We start from the raw sequence: 18901 nt of genomic DNA, 5'->3' as shown, positions 1-18901 counted from the left end.
TTGACATTAGTAAATGTGGTAATTGGGCCAGGGCTTGGTCACCACCTAGGGAAACCAACCAAACAGAGACATTGCTTGAAACTAGCTACCCATATCCCCCTCTACACCTCAAATATTTCCAAAAATCACAAATATTCTTTGCATTTCTGCATTTCCGAATCTGTAGGGATCTTCAAATTACCACCCTGTGTTTGACACTTGTCCCAATAAAAATGCACCCAAATTGTGTTGTTGGGACCAGTGTCAGCAACAGGAATGAATCAATTCAGGGTTAATGGGAGCAGAATGGCCAGGATGTGCCAGACCCTCAAATGATTTTCTAAAAAATATTCCTGCCATTCACTGTGATCACCATCAGACCCTGTGACAACTCCCATACACACACTTTTTCCCCAGAGGCAGGAAGCCTGGTTTACCATTTTTGGGGAGAGAATATGGCCCAATGCCAGTGTGGCATGGCCACACCCGATTTTGTTTTCCCCAGTGCAAAATCCCTGGTGTTTAGTGGGCTTTCTTCATCCATGAGGCTGAATAGGAGCAACATCTGGAATTGGGACAGCCCTTCTCTCCACCCCAAGGGTTGCAGTCCATTATACCATTACTGGGGTGGGGCAGTGGCCATACGCATGTTCAGCCCACCATCAGCATAACAGTTTTTCCCCCAATTTTTTTTCTCATTCCTGGTGTCTAGTGGCCTTTCTGGCTCTGATTCAGATTGGGGCAAATCCTTCAATCTTCCCCTGTTGGGACAGAAAGACTGCTGCATTCTTTTTGGGGTGTACACATAGGCCTGCTTATGGTGGTCACCCTCACCCCTCTATTTTTAGTCTACCGCTGTGGGGGTTAAAAAGACTTCTGCACTTTTTGGAGGCAGAAAGAATGTTCTAATTTTTTTGGAGTGAGGGTGTACCCCACACGCCGTGTCTGCTCCTACCCCTTTGTTTTCTTTTCAATGTAACCCTTGTGTTTAATGGGATTTTGGGGCAAACCCCAACTATACCCCCACAGGGCAGAAATATATTTGCACCTTTTTTGTGGTGAGGACATGGTCCTTCCCATGGTGACCACACCCCTTCTTTTTTTATATGAAGCCCTGGTGTCTAGTGGTCTTTCTGTCCCCCCCCCCAACCAGGGGAAGCAGATGGGGTAAAGTCCTCTTATTTGCACCTGGGGTGCAGAAGACGAGTGTGCAGAGAAAGGAGTTTCAGACCACTGCCAGGTGGGGCGCTCCCTTCCTCAAAAGCTAATACCTGGAGTCTAGTGAATGGGTGCCTTCATGGTGATCACCCTCTTGCGATGATCCCCAAGCAAGGATCTACTAGGCAGAGATACCATTGGAAATGGAATATTCTCCCCTTTCAAACCATACCTCCCCAACTGAATCGGTGTTCAGGGTGGCTGAGATGTCTGCTTATTTTAATTTCACTTTTTGTAGTAATGACATCAGCAGGTCATGCTCACTGAACATCATTAACCAAAATAAAACTTCCTCAGCCTAATTGAGAATATTTTCCCTAGCAGCCTGACCCAGAAATAAATAAAAGGGAAATCAACAGAGGAATTCCCTTCTCTTATCCCTTGAACATGACCTCCAGACCTACAGAACCTTGTTGAGAGCACTATGGATGTGGTGTTCATGTCCAGAGCATTTAAGAGGTTAAAGCATAGTTTTTTACGGGAAGGCACCCCAAACCAATTATGTTTTATAGATACAAGTCACACTAGCACAATGATGCAAGGATGTCCGCATTAGCGCATGGCTACAAAAAGTGTGCTAACACAGGGAAAGAGGAGAACAGCACCACCTTTTAATAGATATCACACTATTCTGCTCTCTGCCTTTCACATAAGGCAGCACACCACTGTAGTTGATGCACTGTGTTGGATGACTTCTTGGTAAATCTGGCCATTAGTCTTTAACAGCTGAGAATGATTCTTCTGCTTAATCCTGCAGCTGTAGCTCCTTAGGGCAGATGTCTTGGCATCAAACCTCTCTCCAGCCAGGTCTCTTGCAGTGTCTATACCTCTTTAGTAAGTTGTGCTCATTTGATGTCAGGGGACATTCAGATTTCTTTGCCCCTGAAGTAGACTGAGAGGAGGCCAACCACATGACCCTTGGAGAGCAGTTCCAGTCCCTGAGTGCTAGCAAGATTCAGGAGTCCTTCACTCCTTTTGTGAGCCCTCTTCTTCCAGCCGAAGTCAGCAATCCAGAGTCAGGAGTCTTCTTCCAACAGAAACCTCTTCTTTACATGGAGTCTTCCCACACCCAGGAATGCTGAGAAGAGTTGGTGGTTGACGATCCTGTGCATTAACCAATGTCAGGTGAAATTCTACCACCTAATCCTAACTATTTTCTTGCAGTCCATCCACCTCCTTTTGTGATATCCTTTCCCTCTCTGTAAAACTACCTAGGAGCACACGTTTCTAAAGTGTAAAAATCATCATCAGCAGCTAGGCCTATCATCAGCTCCTTAGCCACTCCTCGATTTAGATGAACCTTCTGCCTCCCTCTTATTTTCAAAACTGGTTTTCCCTCCTACTGTGACTGGAGCCTCACTGTCTGGAAGTGTCCAGGGTCTGACTAAGAGAAGGACTCCCTGGACACTCCAAATCAAAAGGGCAGTGCTAATCCTGACCCTTTTTTATGCCAAATGTTCATGTCTGTTCCCAGATATCTAATTGTTGCTAAGTGTTCAGTAATTAACAATGTATTTGCCCTTTCTGGGTTCAGAGGCAGGGTAGTGTTACTTTTGTGCTTAAATTATCAATAATCTGATTTCATTTCACCATTAAATCAAATTTAAAAATCAAGCAGGAAAAAACTTTGGAGCATTTATTTTTGCCTTTTCTAATGTTGAGATAGGAAATTAAGATTTTAATCCCATTTAAGATCCCATGGAAAAGTCAAGCAAGGCGTAAACAGCAATACATAATGGATTTCATTTTACTGCAAGGGCATACTAACCCCATTATTAGGAATGTCCTGTTTTTTTTTATATATAAGAACTCTATCCTGTGGACATGCAGGGCTCAATTTACTGTTGAATTAGAAATATAGAAAAATAGACTTTTTTCCCAGCCATGTGTCACTGCAGTGCAGGTAAGCTTCAGCCCAGCCAGACCGCAGTTATACTCATGCCAGGCATATCTTGCTGTCTTATGTAAAGGTGGTGTAAGTACACAATGCAGCCCAGATTCTATCCTAAACTTTCCATGCCACAGATGCACTTTAAGCACCATTTATATTGGATTCAGATTACATTTGAAATAGGCAAATATGGGCCTTCAACCTACAGCACACGTTTTAGAGGGGAACGGCATGGCCTTTACAACTGTTTAGCAGGAGTAAAGAGCACAATGTCATAAAGCCAGCAAAATAGGATCAGGAAAAGGGTGAAAAGTCTGTGTTCACAGTGCATAAAAGGCAGATTTCCATTCTAAAGAGGTACTAATATCTCAATGATTCTTATTAAGTAATGCACCAACCCTCTTGTAAGGGTTACAACTCAGTAAAAAAAGTTAAACAACATAAAAAAACTAACTTCTCATGTAAGAAATTTGAATATTATTTAGGGAAGGTAACTGTTTACACTGTTACAGTTAGGCCACAGTGATAAGCCTGAAGATTCAGTCCACTAGTGGCATTTAACGTTCAGGCCCTGCAAACATTTTGTACTAAATGCTATGACTATAGATGTAGGCAAATTAAATGTACCAGTTAGGAATGTGTCAAATCTACCACATTAATTGGGAGGCACAGGCGCTTTACCGCTGGTTAACAGGGGTAACATGGAAAACAAAAATATAGGGTTCAGTTAAAGGTGAGAAATTCAGGCTGACCATGCAGAAAATGTAGTTTTTCTACATCACACTACTTATGTCAGTTTTACCTTTGATTTCACAACTCTGTTCCCAGAACTGGAACATTCTTTCCAAGCATATGCTCGCATAACAATGTGAAAGATTATACATGTTTAAAACTACGGGGGACTATCATTCACAATGTATTTATCGAACCCTAATGCTTCTTCAAACTGAACATCCACTTATATTTTGTTCCAGACACTACTTGACAAACATGGTCAAAACAATCCCTCTGTTCCACCACCAAACTCCCACTGGCCTCCCCTCACTCGGTTGCCCCCTTTCTGGCATTGACTGTGTCTTATTAAAAATAATAAGAGACTAACTCCAGGATTTCAGCACTTTGGGCACCATCGCCTGTAATGAAGGAACCAAAAGGTTACAAACCAAGGCAGTGCAATACTCGTAAAATCAATTAATAGATAGACAAAATGGCATATCGGTGTAAACGAGGCTTAGCGTGGATGTGTGGTTCTTGCAGCGCGATCAAAATGTAGAACCACTCGTTACTTTGTTCTTAAAACATGTATACAGTATTGGGACAAAACACCTATTTCATTGTTGTAAACATTTTTCATATATACCAAGAACAATATGTAGATGAATGTGGGTCGAGACTGTTGATCGAAGTCTTCTAGGTGAATAAAAGCAAAATGTTTTTTAGACCAAAAGCATTCATTTCAAAAGTGTATATTCATGAATTGTAAGATGAATATGTTAAATGCAAGTCATGTCTACAATGAAACGGTCTAACGACTATTCAAACCAGGTCCTTTAGCAAAAACAAGAATGTGCAATGTGAACACAGACCGATTTGCAAATTGGAATGCAATTAGCGATGCAACGTATGTACTAATAGGTCACATGCAAATTGTACATTCTCTGGGAGGAGCAAAACAACGTTCCTAATTAATTGTAATATGAATGTCGCAACTTGAGACCTCCTACGATTGCAAGGATTGAGACAGCAAAAACAAAGCTCTGCATTTGCATTCCTCAATAGGAAACATTTTTAGGTATGAACTAAAGACAGCATCAGATATCTCACCACCAGATTCTTATTTGGCAAAAATCATCTACAAAATACACACAAATGCACAGAAGGGCTTTTGGTCAGCCCTCTTCATCCATTGGTCTGTTAATGTGTTAATCACATTTTGCTTCTGCCTACCACGGACTACAGCAGAAGGCCTGGGTGCACCCACTTTGGCAACTGGCTCTCTTCACAGTGAGTGATGACATTTGTTCCTTCCACATGTGCACAGTCACCTAAAAAGTAGCCCACTTGAGTAGGTAATCCTCTGTCTTTATTTCATTTTTTATATATACTTATACAATGAATCATATTTGTGATGGGTTATTCTTGATTTTTTTTTTTTCCCACCTTTTGAGATTTTCACATTTTTGTTTATTACTTTTTTATCATGTTTACTCTATTAATGTCTGTATCATACGTTTACAAAAATATATATATTTTTTTAAATAAAACTCACAGACTTGCTTTGGCCCAACCTATCAGCTTTTTCAATGTTTGTTTTTTAAAAGCAATAATAAAACGTGAAATTGTTCTGTGTTAAACCTGGTATCCTTATTGTGGTTTCCCTTAACTTTTTAGCATTTAGACCTCCTGTTTTACTGTCCTCATTTTTGCTGGCTTTACGACTCTGGGCACTTTACCACTGCTAACCAGTGCTAAAGTGCATGTGTTCTCTGCTGAAAACTTGGTAACATTTCCACAATTGGCATAGTTAATTTACATATGTAGTTCCTAGTAAAGTGCACTACATGTGCCTAGGGCCTTTAAATTAAGTGCTACTGGTGGGCTTTCAGCATTGACTCTGTCACCCACTTTAGTAGCCCTTCAAACATGTCTTAGGCCTCCCACTGCCTGTGTGTGCAGTTTTAAACTCCCATGTCAACCTGGCAAGTTCACACTCTTTCCAAGTCCAAACAATCCTTTTTAATATATATGTCACCCCTAAGGTAGGCCCCACACAGTCCAAGGGTAGGGTGCAGTGTATTTAAAAAGTAGGACATGTATTCCTAGGTTTTACATGACGTAGCAGTGAAAGACCCTTAAATTTGTTTTGCACTACTTCAAGGCCTATCTCTTCCATAGGATAACATTGTTATAAGTGTCATTTCCTATTGGGAAGAGATGGGACCCCCAAGTTTGGTGTCTCTGGAATCACAATTTTAAATCACAACTTATGGTGAAGTCGGATGTTAAATTGTAATTCTGAAAAAGCTACTTTTAGAAAGTTGGCATTGTCTTACTTTAGCTGTTTGGTGCCTGCTTCCAATATCCAATACACCTTTGCGGTAAGCTTGTGCATTTCCTTTAGACAGCCAAGCAAAGGGACCTTAGGTGTGACTGATGGCCCATCCTCAACCTGATGGGCCATCCTAAGAAGAATGGCCGGGAGGTACTAAACACCTGAATAAGCAGTGTCCTGTCTCCAAACAAAAGGCTGCATACCCCCCTGTAGTGAGTCTGGAGACAGGGCTGGAAGGGTAGGGACTGTGTGCACTTCAAAGGCCTCTCTTTGAAGTATACCCCACTTCAAAGGCACAACTGGATATCAATCAATCAAAAAAACATATAGAGTGTGATACTCACCCAAGAGGGTCTCAAGGCGCTGGGGGGGGTGTATCAAGGGGAGGGGGAGGGTGGGTCACTGTTTGAACAACCATGTCTTGAGGTTCTTTCTGAAGAGTAGGAGGTCTTTGGTTTTGTGAAGGTTGGTGTGGAGGGAGTTCCAGGTTTTGGGGGCGAGGTATGAGAAGGACCTGCCTCCTGTGGTGGTGCGTTGGATGCGGGGGACTGTGGCTAGGGCGAGGTCGGCTGATCGGAGGTTGCCTGTGGGAGTGTAGAAGTACACACTTTTGTTGAGGTAGGTTGGGCTGGTGTTGTGGAGGGATTTGTGAGTGTGGATGAGGATCTTGAATGTGATTCTCTTGTCTATTGGGAGCCAGTGCAGGGATTTGAGGTGTGGTGAGATTTGTTTGTGGCAGGGGTGTCCAAGGACGAGGCGTTCGGCTGTGTTCTGGATTCTCTGGAGTTTGCATTTGAGTTTGAGTGTGGTGCCGGCATAGAGGGCGTTGTCGTAGTCTAGTCTGCTGCTGATGAGTGCATGGGTGACTGTCTTCCTGGTTTCTGGGGGAATCCATATGAAGGGTTTTTTTAGAGTGCGGAGTGTGTGGAAGCAGGAGGAGGATATTAGCACTGGACTTTAGATACCCCTTACTCAGTACACATTTGGGCCTGTGGATACTCTGCAAGGAAGAAGGACTGCTGTGCTGCTAAAAGGACTGCCACTCTACTGGACTCTGATGGACTCCTGTTCACCTATTGTGACCTGCTGCCCTCCTTGCCTGGTAGTGAGATGGACTCTCCAATGCAGAACCAGAGTGACTCCAAGAGCTTGCTGGCTTGCTTCCTGTTTTCTAAAGTCTCAGGGACTAAAAGACTTCCAACTAACCTGCTACAGGATCCTGGACTCTGCCATCTTTGGGTCTGGGTATAAAGTGCTGCTCCAGCCAGAATGAGGTATTGCCACTGTTGGGAAGTACAGAACTGGTGCATCACCCCAATTGCATGGATCAGAACTGGTGTATCACCTCTACTGCGGGGATCAACTCCAATGCATGATCGCTGCTGCAAGGCCAGAACCTGCGCATCCCCTTTGGAACCGTCACACCTTGGAGTCCCTGCATTGCTGCTGCTGCATGGAGAAAATCAATGCATCGCCTCTGCTGTATCTGTCGACTTTGATGCAATTCCTTTACAACCCCTACACCCTGGTATCGCCCCATCTCTGCTAATGCATTGTGAAAATTGATGCATCTCCTCCACTGCGAGATTGACACCAGTGCATTGCCCCCTGCTCCTCCATCTACATAGGCGCCGCCTCTGCTCCAGCATCTCCATCCACGCAACCAGGATTAAGATACTGTTGTTCAGTGAGCCTCACTGGCTCCCTGTAGCCGGTCCGTGCTCCATCACGGTCAGCCTGAACTCTTGACTTTGCCCCGGTCCCAAGCAACCATACATCCCAAGTAAGAAATTATTGCTTCTATGCGCAAATCTACTGCTTAATCTTTAAAAATCCATAACTCAAGTTATACTTATTGGATTTATTTTCATTTTTATCTTGCTTTATTAATGGAATTGAGTACTATTTTTCTAACTAGGTCTAGGTGCAGTATCTTTTTGTATTGTTAAGTGACTATTCTGTGCCAATCTACCAGAGGGTGAGCACAGCTTAACCTAGGATGTGTTTGTGACTTACCCTCACTGCTTGGACAGGGTGCATACCTCTGCAAACTAGAAACCCAATTTATAACATTTCCTTTTTTCACAATACTTCGATGGAACCAGGCAGTGGTCCTCTGGACTACTGCCTGCTCCCTCAGAGAATATCAACACAATTCTCAAAGAGGTATCTGCCCAGGAGAGACAGTTTTCCTTTGTCAATCGGTTACTTCTTCAATTCAGGTGTAAGTAACTGATCAACATTTTCCAGACATAATTGCGATCCCAATCCATTGCTGTATTTTTTGCAAAATCCAAATAGGAAGGCGGTGCCTCTTTTTCACTCCCTTATTTGAGATGCCTAATTTATGTCAAACACGTTTTTACAAGCCTGAACGCGATTTCTTGCTCCTAAATGGGCTTTGATACAAGTTGAAAATGTGTTTTGAGGACGCAAACTCATTTTTTTCGTGAATCACAGCCTTAAAACACATTTGTAAAGAAGATCTTTAAAAACGTAATTGCAAAGCATCCATGTTGAGATTTTGCAAAGCAAGCGCAAACGTTTAGTGACTTTATGATATAATGCTGTAGTATATAATGCTTTGTAATATAATGTGATTTTTCATGTTTGGAAAATGTTCAAGAAACGTGTGCTAGTTCCTGTTCTCTTTGGACAAAGCATCTGTAAGACATACATACTTCGAAAAAGGAGCACAAACTGCATTTCCACCAGTTTTAGCACTGGATGAACATAAGTAGGACTCACTCGTATGTTTACAATGGCACTTTGGTTACTGCATGTGCTCACGATTTGTACAAATAAGTCAAACACCATTTGCACACATTATTCGCTATTAAGGAGCGCACGGGTGTTAATCGGTTGCAAAACCTTACCAGAAAATCACTGGACGAATAACACTAACAATGCATCAAATGTTTTTGCACCGGATAATGTCTGGGTAGTCTAAAAGTAAAAATATGTCCACGACCGAAATGAGTTTCAATAGCTCAACCCTTTGTCATTTTACAAGGCTCGACTTCTAAGTTCAAAGCACATTGCCTTTAGCTGGAGCAGGTGCATGTGCAACAACAGGTGTGTCATCATTTTAAAGATAGACATTACTTCAGCTGCCAGGATGCCCTGCTGAAGAAGTTCCTCTACAGGAAGGGATTTCTTTGGGCTGAGACTCAGTACGAACACTTGGTGGTGCAACCTACTCCTATAGCAGGGAAGAGTGAAACTGCATTTCTAAGTGTTACGTTTCAATTTATTTCACGTGCCTCCAAGGCCTTTTCCCAAATATGGCCGCCCTCCCAGAGTCCTATTGTCTGACGCTCAGCGGATGACCTTTTCAGTGGCTATAGTTAACCAGTGGGGCTTTGGGAGCATGCATGCCTTCTCGAGTGTAATGCATATCAAAGGGGATGATCTCATTTGTGTCGCCCATAGGAAAATATGCCGGTCGTGCAAGTGTATCCCGGAAGAACATGGCCTAAGTTCAGACGCTGAAGATGACCGCAAAATCGGACTCCTGCTATCGGACTCTGAGTATTCATACCTGACGGCGCGTCTGAAAGGTGGAGATGGAGGTCGTATCTATAAGAGGAATCGCATGATTATCACCAACCCAATCGTCTCAAGGAAAGACCCAACCTTTAATACCATCACCTATGAGTGGGCTCCTCCTGGACTGAATCAAAAACTGGTAACGTTTTAATTACTGAGAGGTTGACCCTTTCCATAAAGTGCTAATTAATTCTGGCTCAAGGCATAACTAGCTAACAGGGTGACTGATCCAAAATCATTGCTATTGACAGGGCCGAGTCCAAAGTTCTAAGACCCAAAAAATAGGGAAAAGTTGGCCCTGTCAATACCATTCTCCACTGTTTGCAGAGTTCTGCACAGGTCTGCAACTGCCTCTGCATAAATAAGTGTATTACAATGTATTTGGTAACTGATTCTTCATCAGTATGTAGAGCCCACTGTTTTCGGCAAGACTATTCACTGATATATTTTGTCGCATTACAGTTGTGATAAAGCCTGTTTAGGTCGGCTGTTCATTGTTCTTGGCTGCTCATCTTTTTCAAGTATAACATCGTATCAAGACCTCTACCATCGTCACATCTAGTAAAAAATAATAAATGCGATTTATGTATTCAATCACAGGTCACGACAGATTCTTTACTAACTTGTGTATCTGACAGAGACTTCTAGTTGCAGGTTCCTTACCTTAGAATTTCCCAGATAAGTAACTTGTTCTACTACCCTTGGATTTATTTTGGGATGTGTTCCGACCTCACTTGTATACTTCGCTCTAGAGGATTCCCAACTCTTGTTGAGCCCATATACAAGGTGTTTGGTATCAGCACATCCTTAGAATTGTAAAAAAAAACACATTACTGTTCATCAAAATATATTATTTTTATTATATCTACTGTTCTCTCATACTGCCACATCCTTTTTGAGGATGTGCAACTATATATGCTCACTGCTACTATAACTAGTAAATTAAACAAAAATTACACTAGTAGAAGAGAAGGAATACCTTTTCCCTGAGTTTTAAATGTAAAAGAAACAAGTGGCTGCTATTTTGGCTATATGAGATTTAAAAGAAAGGTGATCATAAAGCAGCACTCCTAGGTTTTCTGCAGCTCAGCAAGAAACTACGTAATCTCTCAAGGCCTCGGGGCAAGAGGCAGATAACCACCCATAACTGCTAACTCTATGTTATCTGCATTTCACTTTAGCCATTTGTTGCACATCCACAAAGTTACAGTAGACAGGCAGGTATGAAAATAGAGTGGTAGACTCAAAGTTAAAATTAAATGTGTGTCATCTGCATAACTTATGGAGGATAGCCCAAAAGGGCAGCCCCGGACCATCAATATGGGTAGAGAGGCCACGCTCCCACCTTTTCCCAACAAGGAAAGTATCCATCAGGCTGAATAAAGGTCAGCTTGACAGACACTCTTCTTGTTTAGGTCGGTCAGCCAGGAGCCAGACATGTGCTAATTGCACAGGCTCCTGGCTGCCTGAGCTGAACTTTGCCATGCTGGGGATTTCACGACTCTGTGGATGTGTCCTCCTCAGTCTGAAAAAAGTGCCTCAAGGCCCTCCCCTTCATGATGTGTAGGAGCGTCACCGATTGCCTCGGACCTGGCCACTTCAGTTTTCAGCCATGAAGTGCCAAGGGCTGAGTGTGACACTTTGTCACAGAGTGGGATGAGGTCAGCAGTCTCACTGATCACATTCCACTCTATGATGAGTGATGGATTGCTGCCTTCCTTCATTGGCTGATCTCAGTCATTGAAAGAAGACTGCAGTCCCAACTCTCCTGGGACTTCCAAGGCTTCCCTCCCAAAGAGCTGCAGTGAAATAAAGTTGTTGGGAGGTTTGATGCATGTGTCTATGTATGAACTTATGTGTATTTGAGTGAGTATTGTGAATGTGTGTGTGTGTGTGTGGCCCCTTCTTCCCCATCGCTTCTAAAATTATCAGCCACCACTGCTAAAGGGACCAAATAGAGATTAAAACGTGTGGGGTTCAAAGTTGAACAAAGGAGACCAACGCAAACAAGAGCAACTGTGGACAAACTGTAGGGTGTTACCAGGACTTCTTGACAGGAGTCTGAAAGAAAAGAAACAATCCAGTACAGAGTTAAACTTTAAATGACTGCTGATCATAATGTGGTGATCAATATCTTGTAAAAAAACAGCACTGAAGGCAGCAGGCAGGTACAATAGAGCCTGGATACCCTATTGGGTGAGTAGCCGTGCTTTATAAATCCTGATTGATTGATTTATAGGACCAAATACTGCCACCCCTCCCTGATGGAGAATGTTTCAAAGCTCACCTTGAATTGTTATTAGAGACACTCCATATTGTGGGCAGGGCGAAAACCTGGTTGTGAAGTTTCCAAAAGAGCGTTAGAGGCAGTAGATTTCATAAATTGGGCATTTACCTCCTTCTCCGCAATCTTGGCAATTCAGTTCAATTCATGGCACTTGGAGAACATGTAGCTGCCTCCAAGGAGACGTCCCGGCACTAGCGGTAAGCTCTTGGAAAAGAAGAAAGCCTATAAAAGGGTTAAACTTATTAACCTACTAAGCAGAAGTCAAAAAGCAATGTTTGAGACTATGTATGAAACAGGATTCAGAGGGGCTACACTGCAGACTTAGTGGCAGTGCATTCCCAAGTTTGTAAGCCAGGTGAGTGAAAGAACTCCCACCTCTTCTTACTTTGTGAATGCAAGGAACTTGAAATAGTTTCAGATTATTAGATCATAAAGCTCTGGTTTGAGAAAGGGCTTCATCTTTTCCTGAGGTACAGAGAACCTTTGTGAATAAAGGCCCTCTAGGCAAAGGCGAGAGCCTTAAACTGGTTTCTCTTGAAGAGAGGGAGCCAATGAAACTCCCAGAGATGGTGGGTAACTGGCTCACGTAGCAGAATCTTCAAGATTAGGCATGCAGCGTAGTTCTGAATAGTTTGAAGCCATTGAATTAGGAAAGCAGGCAAACCTATATAAAGTTTATTGGCATAGTCGAGTCAGGAAATGACCAAGGGATGGCCAATTATTTTCTGACAATTCTATGGAATCAGGTGGAGCATCCTCTGGTGAACCTGCAGGTTGGCAAAGCATCAAACTAGAACTTCATCAGGAAACAAATAATGCAGGTATTTTTTCAGTCATTAGGGACTACAGCTGCAGGAAATGAAGAATTTATCAATTTCTGAATCTAAGGTTCTAGGACTTCAGTGATGATAAACTTTAGCATGGACAAAGGTTATCTTGAGAACCAGGGACAATATCTTTAGGATAATAGCAGCTGTGACGTGTATACGACAGTACAGAAAAGGCTACCTTACTCAAGATACTCAATTTCTGCTCTAAGATCAATTCCCTATTTCAGACAGCTTTTATCTGTATAACACCCTTCACAGTCACCAAACCTACATTGAGAAATGAAGTTGATGTGAGTAGAAAAGTGGATGCTGTAAACAGTGGTTACTCTGTACCCCATTGTTTGCAGCCAGTGAAACTCTCATGACAAATACATCAAAGAGTATTACAAAATGTCTTCCAAGAATAGTGTTCATTCCATGCAACACATAAAAAAGATACTATTCACTTAAAATACCCAAGGTCTGAAGATGCTAGAGCATACTGTGGCAGGAACTTTACAGATAGCCCATCTTCTGAAGTAAAAGAAGTACAACTACTTAGATACTTGGTGCACACAGTCTTTCATGTTATGTAGAAAATGTTCTGCTGAGACATTTCTGCCTAATAACGCAAGGCCGCTTACAATACTTAGGGGCTGATTTAAGAGCCCCTAGCACCTCCATGCACCTCCTTATTAGCATCATTTTTTTATGCTAATGTGGCTCAATGAGGCCAAAATCACTGCGCCAAATTTGCAAAGTGGCACAATGCATGCACTGCACCACTTTATATCCCTTTGCGCTATATTATGCATGCACCAGGCATAATGTATGCTAAGGTGGCATTCCCCCTTAAAAGGGGGGAGAAATGGAGCAAAGAAATCTAAGCAATTTCTTTGCATCATTTTTTTGGCACTTTTAATGCCTGCTCAGAGAAGGCATTAAAAGGTGGCACACCATTGTTTACAATGGGCCACATGGGCTTTGCAGGATTAGCGTCAGCATTTTTGGCGCTAATCCTGCAAAGCTGTGAACTAGTGTGAAAATTTTTGATGCTAGTTCCCTAACTGCTGCCATGGTACACCACATCTTAGATACGGCGCATACATCGTGGCATTAGGGTGGCGCTAAGGGGCGCAAGGAAAGTGGCACTGCACTGAGTGCAGTGCCACTTTCCTTAAGTCATGCCCTTAGTATCTGCTATGTATCATCTTTGCCCTGTTGAAAACTTCTCCTGCAGAACCAAAAAACCCGTGTAGAACACGCTGAACACAAGACATCAACTGTCACCTGCACACAGAGTTACTCTTCTGTACTCTTCTGTACAAAGATTTATAACATGTTCATTACCTCTACACACATATGATGCATTAGTTGCACATGTGTTTTGAAAACACTTACACCGATCAGCTGGACACGTGCTGTACAAAATTAGGTAGAAAAGTAATATGGCAGCTACCCGCCACTATTTAAACTATAAAACAAACTAACGCACTGATTGGAAGATGTCATCAGGGATGTCATCAATTATGTAATTTGAGATATCAGCAGTGATGATCTAAATAATGTCATAGAACATGTCATGAGTGATGTAATATTTGAGGTCATAAGCAGTGCATGGTGGGACGTAAGCTATATTTACCTCTGCTAACAATAACTGTTGAATGTCTGTGTTTTTTTTTTTTTAGTTCAAAACCTAATGTTACTGAAATAATCACGTAACTATAACGTTACATTAACCTTTGGTTTACTCAATGAAAAAAAAAATAATAATAATAATAATTATATATATATATATATATATATATATATATATATACACACACACACATATATTACCGACTGGGGGTCACCAGTAAGTAGTTATAGTTAGGACCTAGTTTCTATAGAAAAAACAGTTTTTTCCTTGCCTATATTTTTGGTGCTGCTTGACGAACCTTCAAGAAATTTTCCAAAAAAAAATGTGAAAATCACGTGAGCTGCTGTCTAGAAAATTCGGGATGATCCATCAAGTGGGGGCTCAGAAAAGTGGGGGTGAAAGGTAGTGCGTTTCCAATGTTAATTCACATAGGAAAAATTTAACTGCGATAGCGGAAAAACCACTGGACGGAATTACACCAAATTGGCAGAAAGGTTGCTCTTGGTACAGAAAGAGCCCTTTTTGTTATTTGTTGTAAATCTGTTCAGTAGTTTTTGATAAATTTAAGAAAATTCAATTTTGTATATATAGGGATGCAAAGGATTTGCGACCCCTCCCGATCTCTTGCAGATATCTGATTGGCTAATAACACTTCAACAACAGAAGTGCTGAAGCTGAGTCCCGGAAAAAAATATAAAAAAATACAAAAAGGTCCAGGGTACGAACACCCTGACCCCTTAGTTCTGGTGGTGGGGTTCCAAAGTGTACCCCCTCCTCCCCCCCTGCTAAAAAGAATTTTTTTTATTTTACGGTTGGAAAAAAAAAAAATTAAGCTCGGTCTACCCCTCTTCGTTATTATAAAGCCCCAGGGTGGGCTAGGTTCTGGGGGCCTTTTTTTTTTTAGAAATGCAGGTGGGGGCTCTCCTGGCTCCCGCGTGCAGCCCTCGGGACTGCCACTTCCCCGGGGCTTATACTGTTAATGCAGGGGGGTGTCCCCCCGCTGTCCTGGGGACCGTCACCTCCTCAGGGCTATTATAATATGTAACAGCACTCAGCATCACTGCTGAAACATAAGACCCACCATCTGACATTCCAAAAACTCTCTCCTTCTAAATGCCATGGGTTGTAGCTGCGACCCCTGGGTTGCTCATTGGTACCCCTGGCACTCCCCTTTCTATCCATTCTCGTAGGGGCCATGGAGACCCAACTCTGGAGCCAGGTTTACATTTTGCAATTACTACTTTATCCCCTTCCGTTAGCCCCAGAGTGGTGCACAGAAGACTATTGGAGAGATATGGGTAGGAAAGCGAGTCAACCCTGCCAAGTTAGAGAACCAAAGGATGGGTGACGTCACTTTCACTACCGGGGATAATTTTGTGACTTGACATACACGGATGATAACGTGTTATATGTATGTTCCACAGTAGCAGAGAGACTCCTCAGAAGTCGTGAGGTACATTGCTCGAGCTATGTGTGAGGCAAGTTCCTCATATATTGCTACAGACTTCAGTCCGCACTAATCACCCCTCACGAGCACGTCAAACTTACTAAGTTGACTTAATTTTAAAAAGGCTGAAGGAAAACACATTGATTCAAAACACATGGCTGCTACATGAATGAACAGTGACATCTGGACTTCTCTGCAGATGCGGAAAGCCACAGAAATGTAGACAAAAAATGTACAGACGGCAACCGAAAATGGAGAAGAGCCCACTCTCTCCCCCGACCTTGGGTTACATTCTCACATTAACATTTACCTAATGCCTTGAAACAGTGCTCGCTCTGTGCACTTGGACAATAGCTTTCTTGAGGATTAATCGCAGCAGTGTTTACATTTTCTGATACTGTGGGTTGGCCAAGTGGGTTGATTGGAGCAATGCGCACTGCCAGGAACGCCAAATTCAATTTTCTAGTGCGATTGTGAGGGGAATTTTAAGGGAGCCACTTGCTTTGAACAGCAGTTTGGACGACAATAAACACAGTTGAGGGAATGCCAATGTTCAAAGCGGGCTGTGCTGTAAACAGCATACACATTCCGAGGTTGTCGAAATGTAAGTGTTGCAACGTAAGGCTTCTGAAGGGGACAAACGTTGTACTCCGTAAAAATTCATGACGTTTGTCAGGTTTGCTAAACTGTGCCAGTTGTGGCGAGATAATTCTCTGGTAAAAAAGCAGTTTTAACTCGGATTTTTACTTACAAAGGTGTACCTTTGATCTTTACTCTCTATTTAGTTAGCAGTTAAGAACTTTTCAGAAGGTTGTAAAGGTTTAAAAATAAATTCACAAAAGATGTGGAGGGAAATCTAAGGATGACTTGTATACACCTGCCACATTATTTAGATCTCACATGGCTCACAGGAGGAATAAAAGATGTAGAGGGAAATCTAAAAATGCCTTGTATACACCTGCCACGTGCTTTAGATCTCACACGGCTCACAGGAGGAATAAAAGATGTGGAGACAAATCCGTGAATGACTCATATACACCTGCCACATTCTTTAGATCTCACACGGCCCACAGGAGGAATCGCTCCATTCCTCACCTTGTTCTGATACACCACATCACTCAACCCCCATAACTCGTGGAAGAGGAAATCAAATACCGCATATAATAGCAGTTCTCTGAACTCACTTGGCTTCCACTTTGTTCAGAGAAGTCTGTCTCTTAAAATTTTACCAGTTTAAGGCACCTCCCAGAAGAGTTCATCTCATCATATTTTGAGGAACAAAGTCGCATTAATTCTTATGTGAAAGATGGCGACATATCAACTTTGATGGATCTGGATTTGTTTAGGCCTTTGGTCTTATAGCACTCAAATAAAGCTTGGGAAGAATATCTTAGGTGGTGAATCCCAAATGACTTAAAAAAATTAACACAGCTATAAGGAGTTTCCTCAAATGCAATCAATTTAAAATCACAGCAGAATTAGAACACAATATTTACTTGGAGCTGTTTGTGATTACTGTTATCATCCTCCCTAGATTGCTGATATATATTTGGCTAGTCAATATCCTCAGAATATGGCATTACCTACTGTTGTTTGCCTGCATTCAAATATTTACTGATTTCAGATAACTTGCGAAGAAGGAACATAAAACATGCAGGGACGATATGTGCGTTGGCTGCATTTTATGTTGAGCATTGGGGAAAGGTGGAAATGAACCATTATTGGTTGATCTCCCCTCCGCTATAACCCTTCCTTTGACCAGGGTCCATTAACGTGGTCATGGCGTTAGCAGCAGTTAACACAGCGTAAGGCAGCAATTCTTAGTAAGATAACTAGAATTAAATGACATCTGCTAAACAATAGCAAGGTCTACCAAATGGTGTAAGCCTACATCTCTGCCTCCCTTTGTTTTCCTCTTGTGGAGCTGTTCTGCACCTTTCTGTACCATCCTCAGCTGTTTAAAAAGTTGTTCAGATGAGAAAGAGAGAGAGAGACAGAGAGAGAGAGATAGGATTTCAAGTTCTTCACAAAGGAGACACAAATTCCCTTACCTGCCTTCCACCACCCACTTCTGCCTGAGTGACAGACTAAGGAAAAGTCGTATGTCCTGACATTAAAGTTGGTAATGTCATTAGGGTAACAGGAAGTTTTATTTATTAGAAACTTCAGTACTCTTTTGGATGGACTATTCAAACAGCAGTATAGCTCACTCCAGATAGCCATACTAGCCACTGTAAGCACCTACCTCCACATAAGTACTCACCTTTCACTGCACCTTTATATTAATAACAGCAATATATTGGCTCAGGCAGTTTGTGGCAGTAGACTGAATTAAATATTTGTGAATTGTAGAACAGTAACATCACTTTACAATACTAATCTGAAAATAATCGAAGAGTCCACAAAATACAGCAAATCTAAGTTCATATTCCTTTCTTCCCCTAAAACCTTATTAACCATGTAATTTAGATTCTCACATTAGAAAATGTGATGCTACGATAACAACATGCACTAATATAAAAGTCCTTACAGCTAAGCAGTTTTCAAAGAGGTGAACCATTGCTCTCGTTTGGAAACTTGTCCTGTGTAACAAGTCAAATATGAAAGAAATTCTGTGTAGGTGGCCTATACAAAGAACATACATTACAACAATGTAATAACAAATAAATAACGTTCAGCGTGGTCTACTCTTCACTAATTTAATAACAACAATAAGTACAATTAAGGTGAAACTGCCACAGGCTTCAAAATGGTATGACAAAAAGAAGAAAACACCAATGAGCATTCCTTAGTGAAAAGCTGTCACATTTAAAACTGATGAAAAATAAAAACAAATTAAAAATACTACCATCAAAAATAATGTTTAAAAAAATCGAGTAAAGTTCAAAAGAATATCAATAGTAATGGAAATTGTGATTGATGCTGATTTAGGGGCATATTTTCAAGCCCCATGCGCTGCCAGTGCATCACCTTTTTGATGCGCCTGCAGCAAAGTGCAGACCCATATCTACAAGGACACGCAAAGCCACT

At 41.9% G+C, this 18901-nt stretch overlaps 1 protein-coding gene across 2 annotated transcripts in view; it reads left to right on the top strand.

The window, feature by feature from the left end:
- The window catches only part of LMCD1 (LIM and cysteine rich domains 1), a 313865-nt gene that overhangs the window by 176601 nt on the left and 118363 nt on the right, over positions 1-18901 (top strand). For both annotated transcript variants that reach the window (XM_069206342.1, XM_069206343.1), the window contains exon 3: positions 9573-9828. In XM_069206342.1, the coding sequence (XP_069062443.1) occupies positions 9573-9828 (256 nt within the window). The remainder of the gene's footprint in view (positions 1-9572; positions 9829-18901) is intronic.

Source organism: Pleurodeles waltl, chromosome 9 (assembly GCF_031143425.1).
Source record: "Pleurodeles waltl isolate 20211129_DDA chromosome 9, aPleWal1.hap1.20221129, whole genome shotgun sequence".
NCBI lineage: Eukaryota > Metazoa > Chordata > Amphibia > Caudata > Salamandridae > Pleurodeles > Pleurodeles waltl.
Note: the sequence above shows the minus strand (reverse complement) of the source record. Positions and strands in the feature narration are given on the sequence as shown.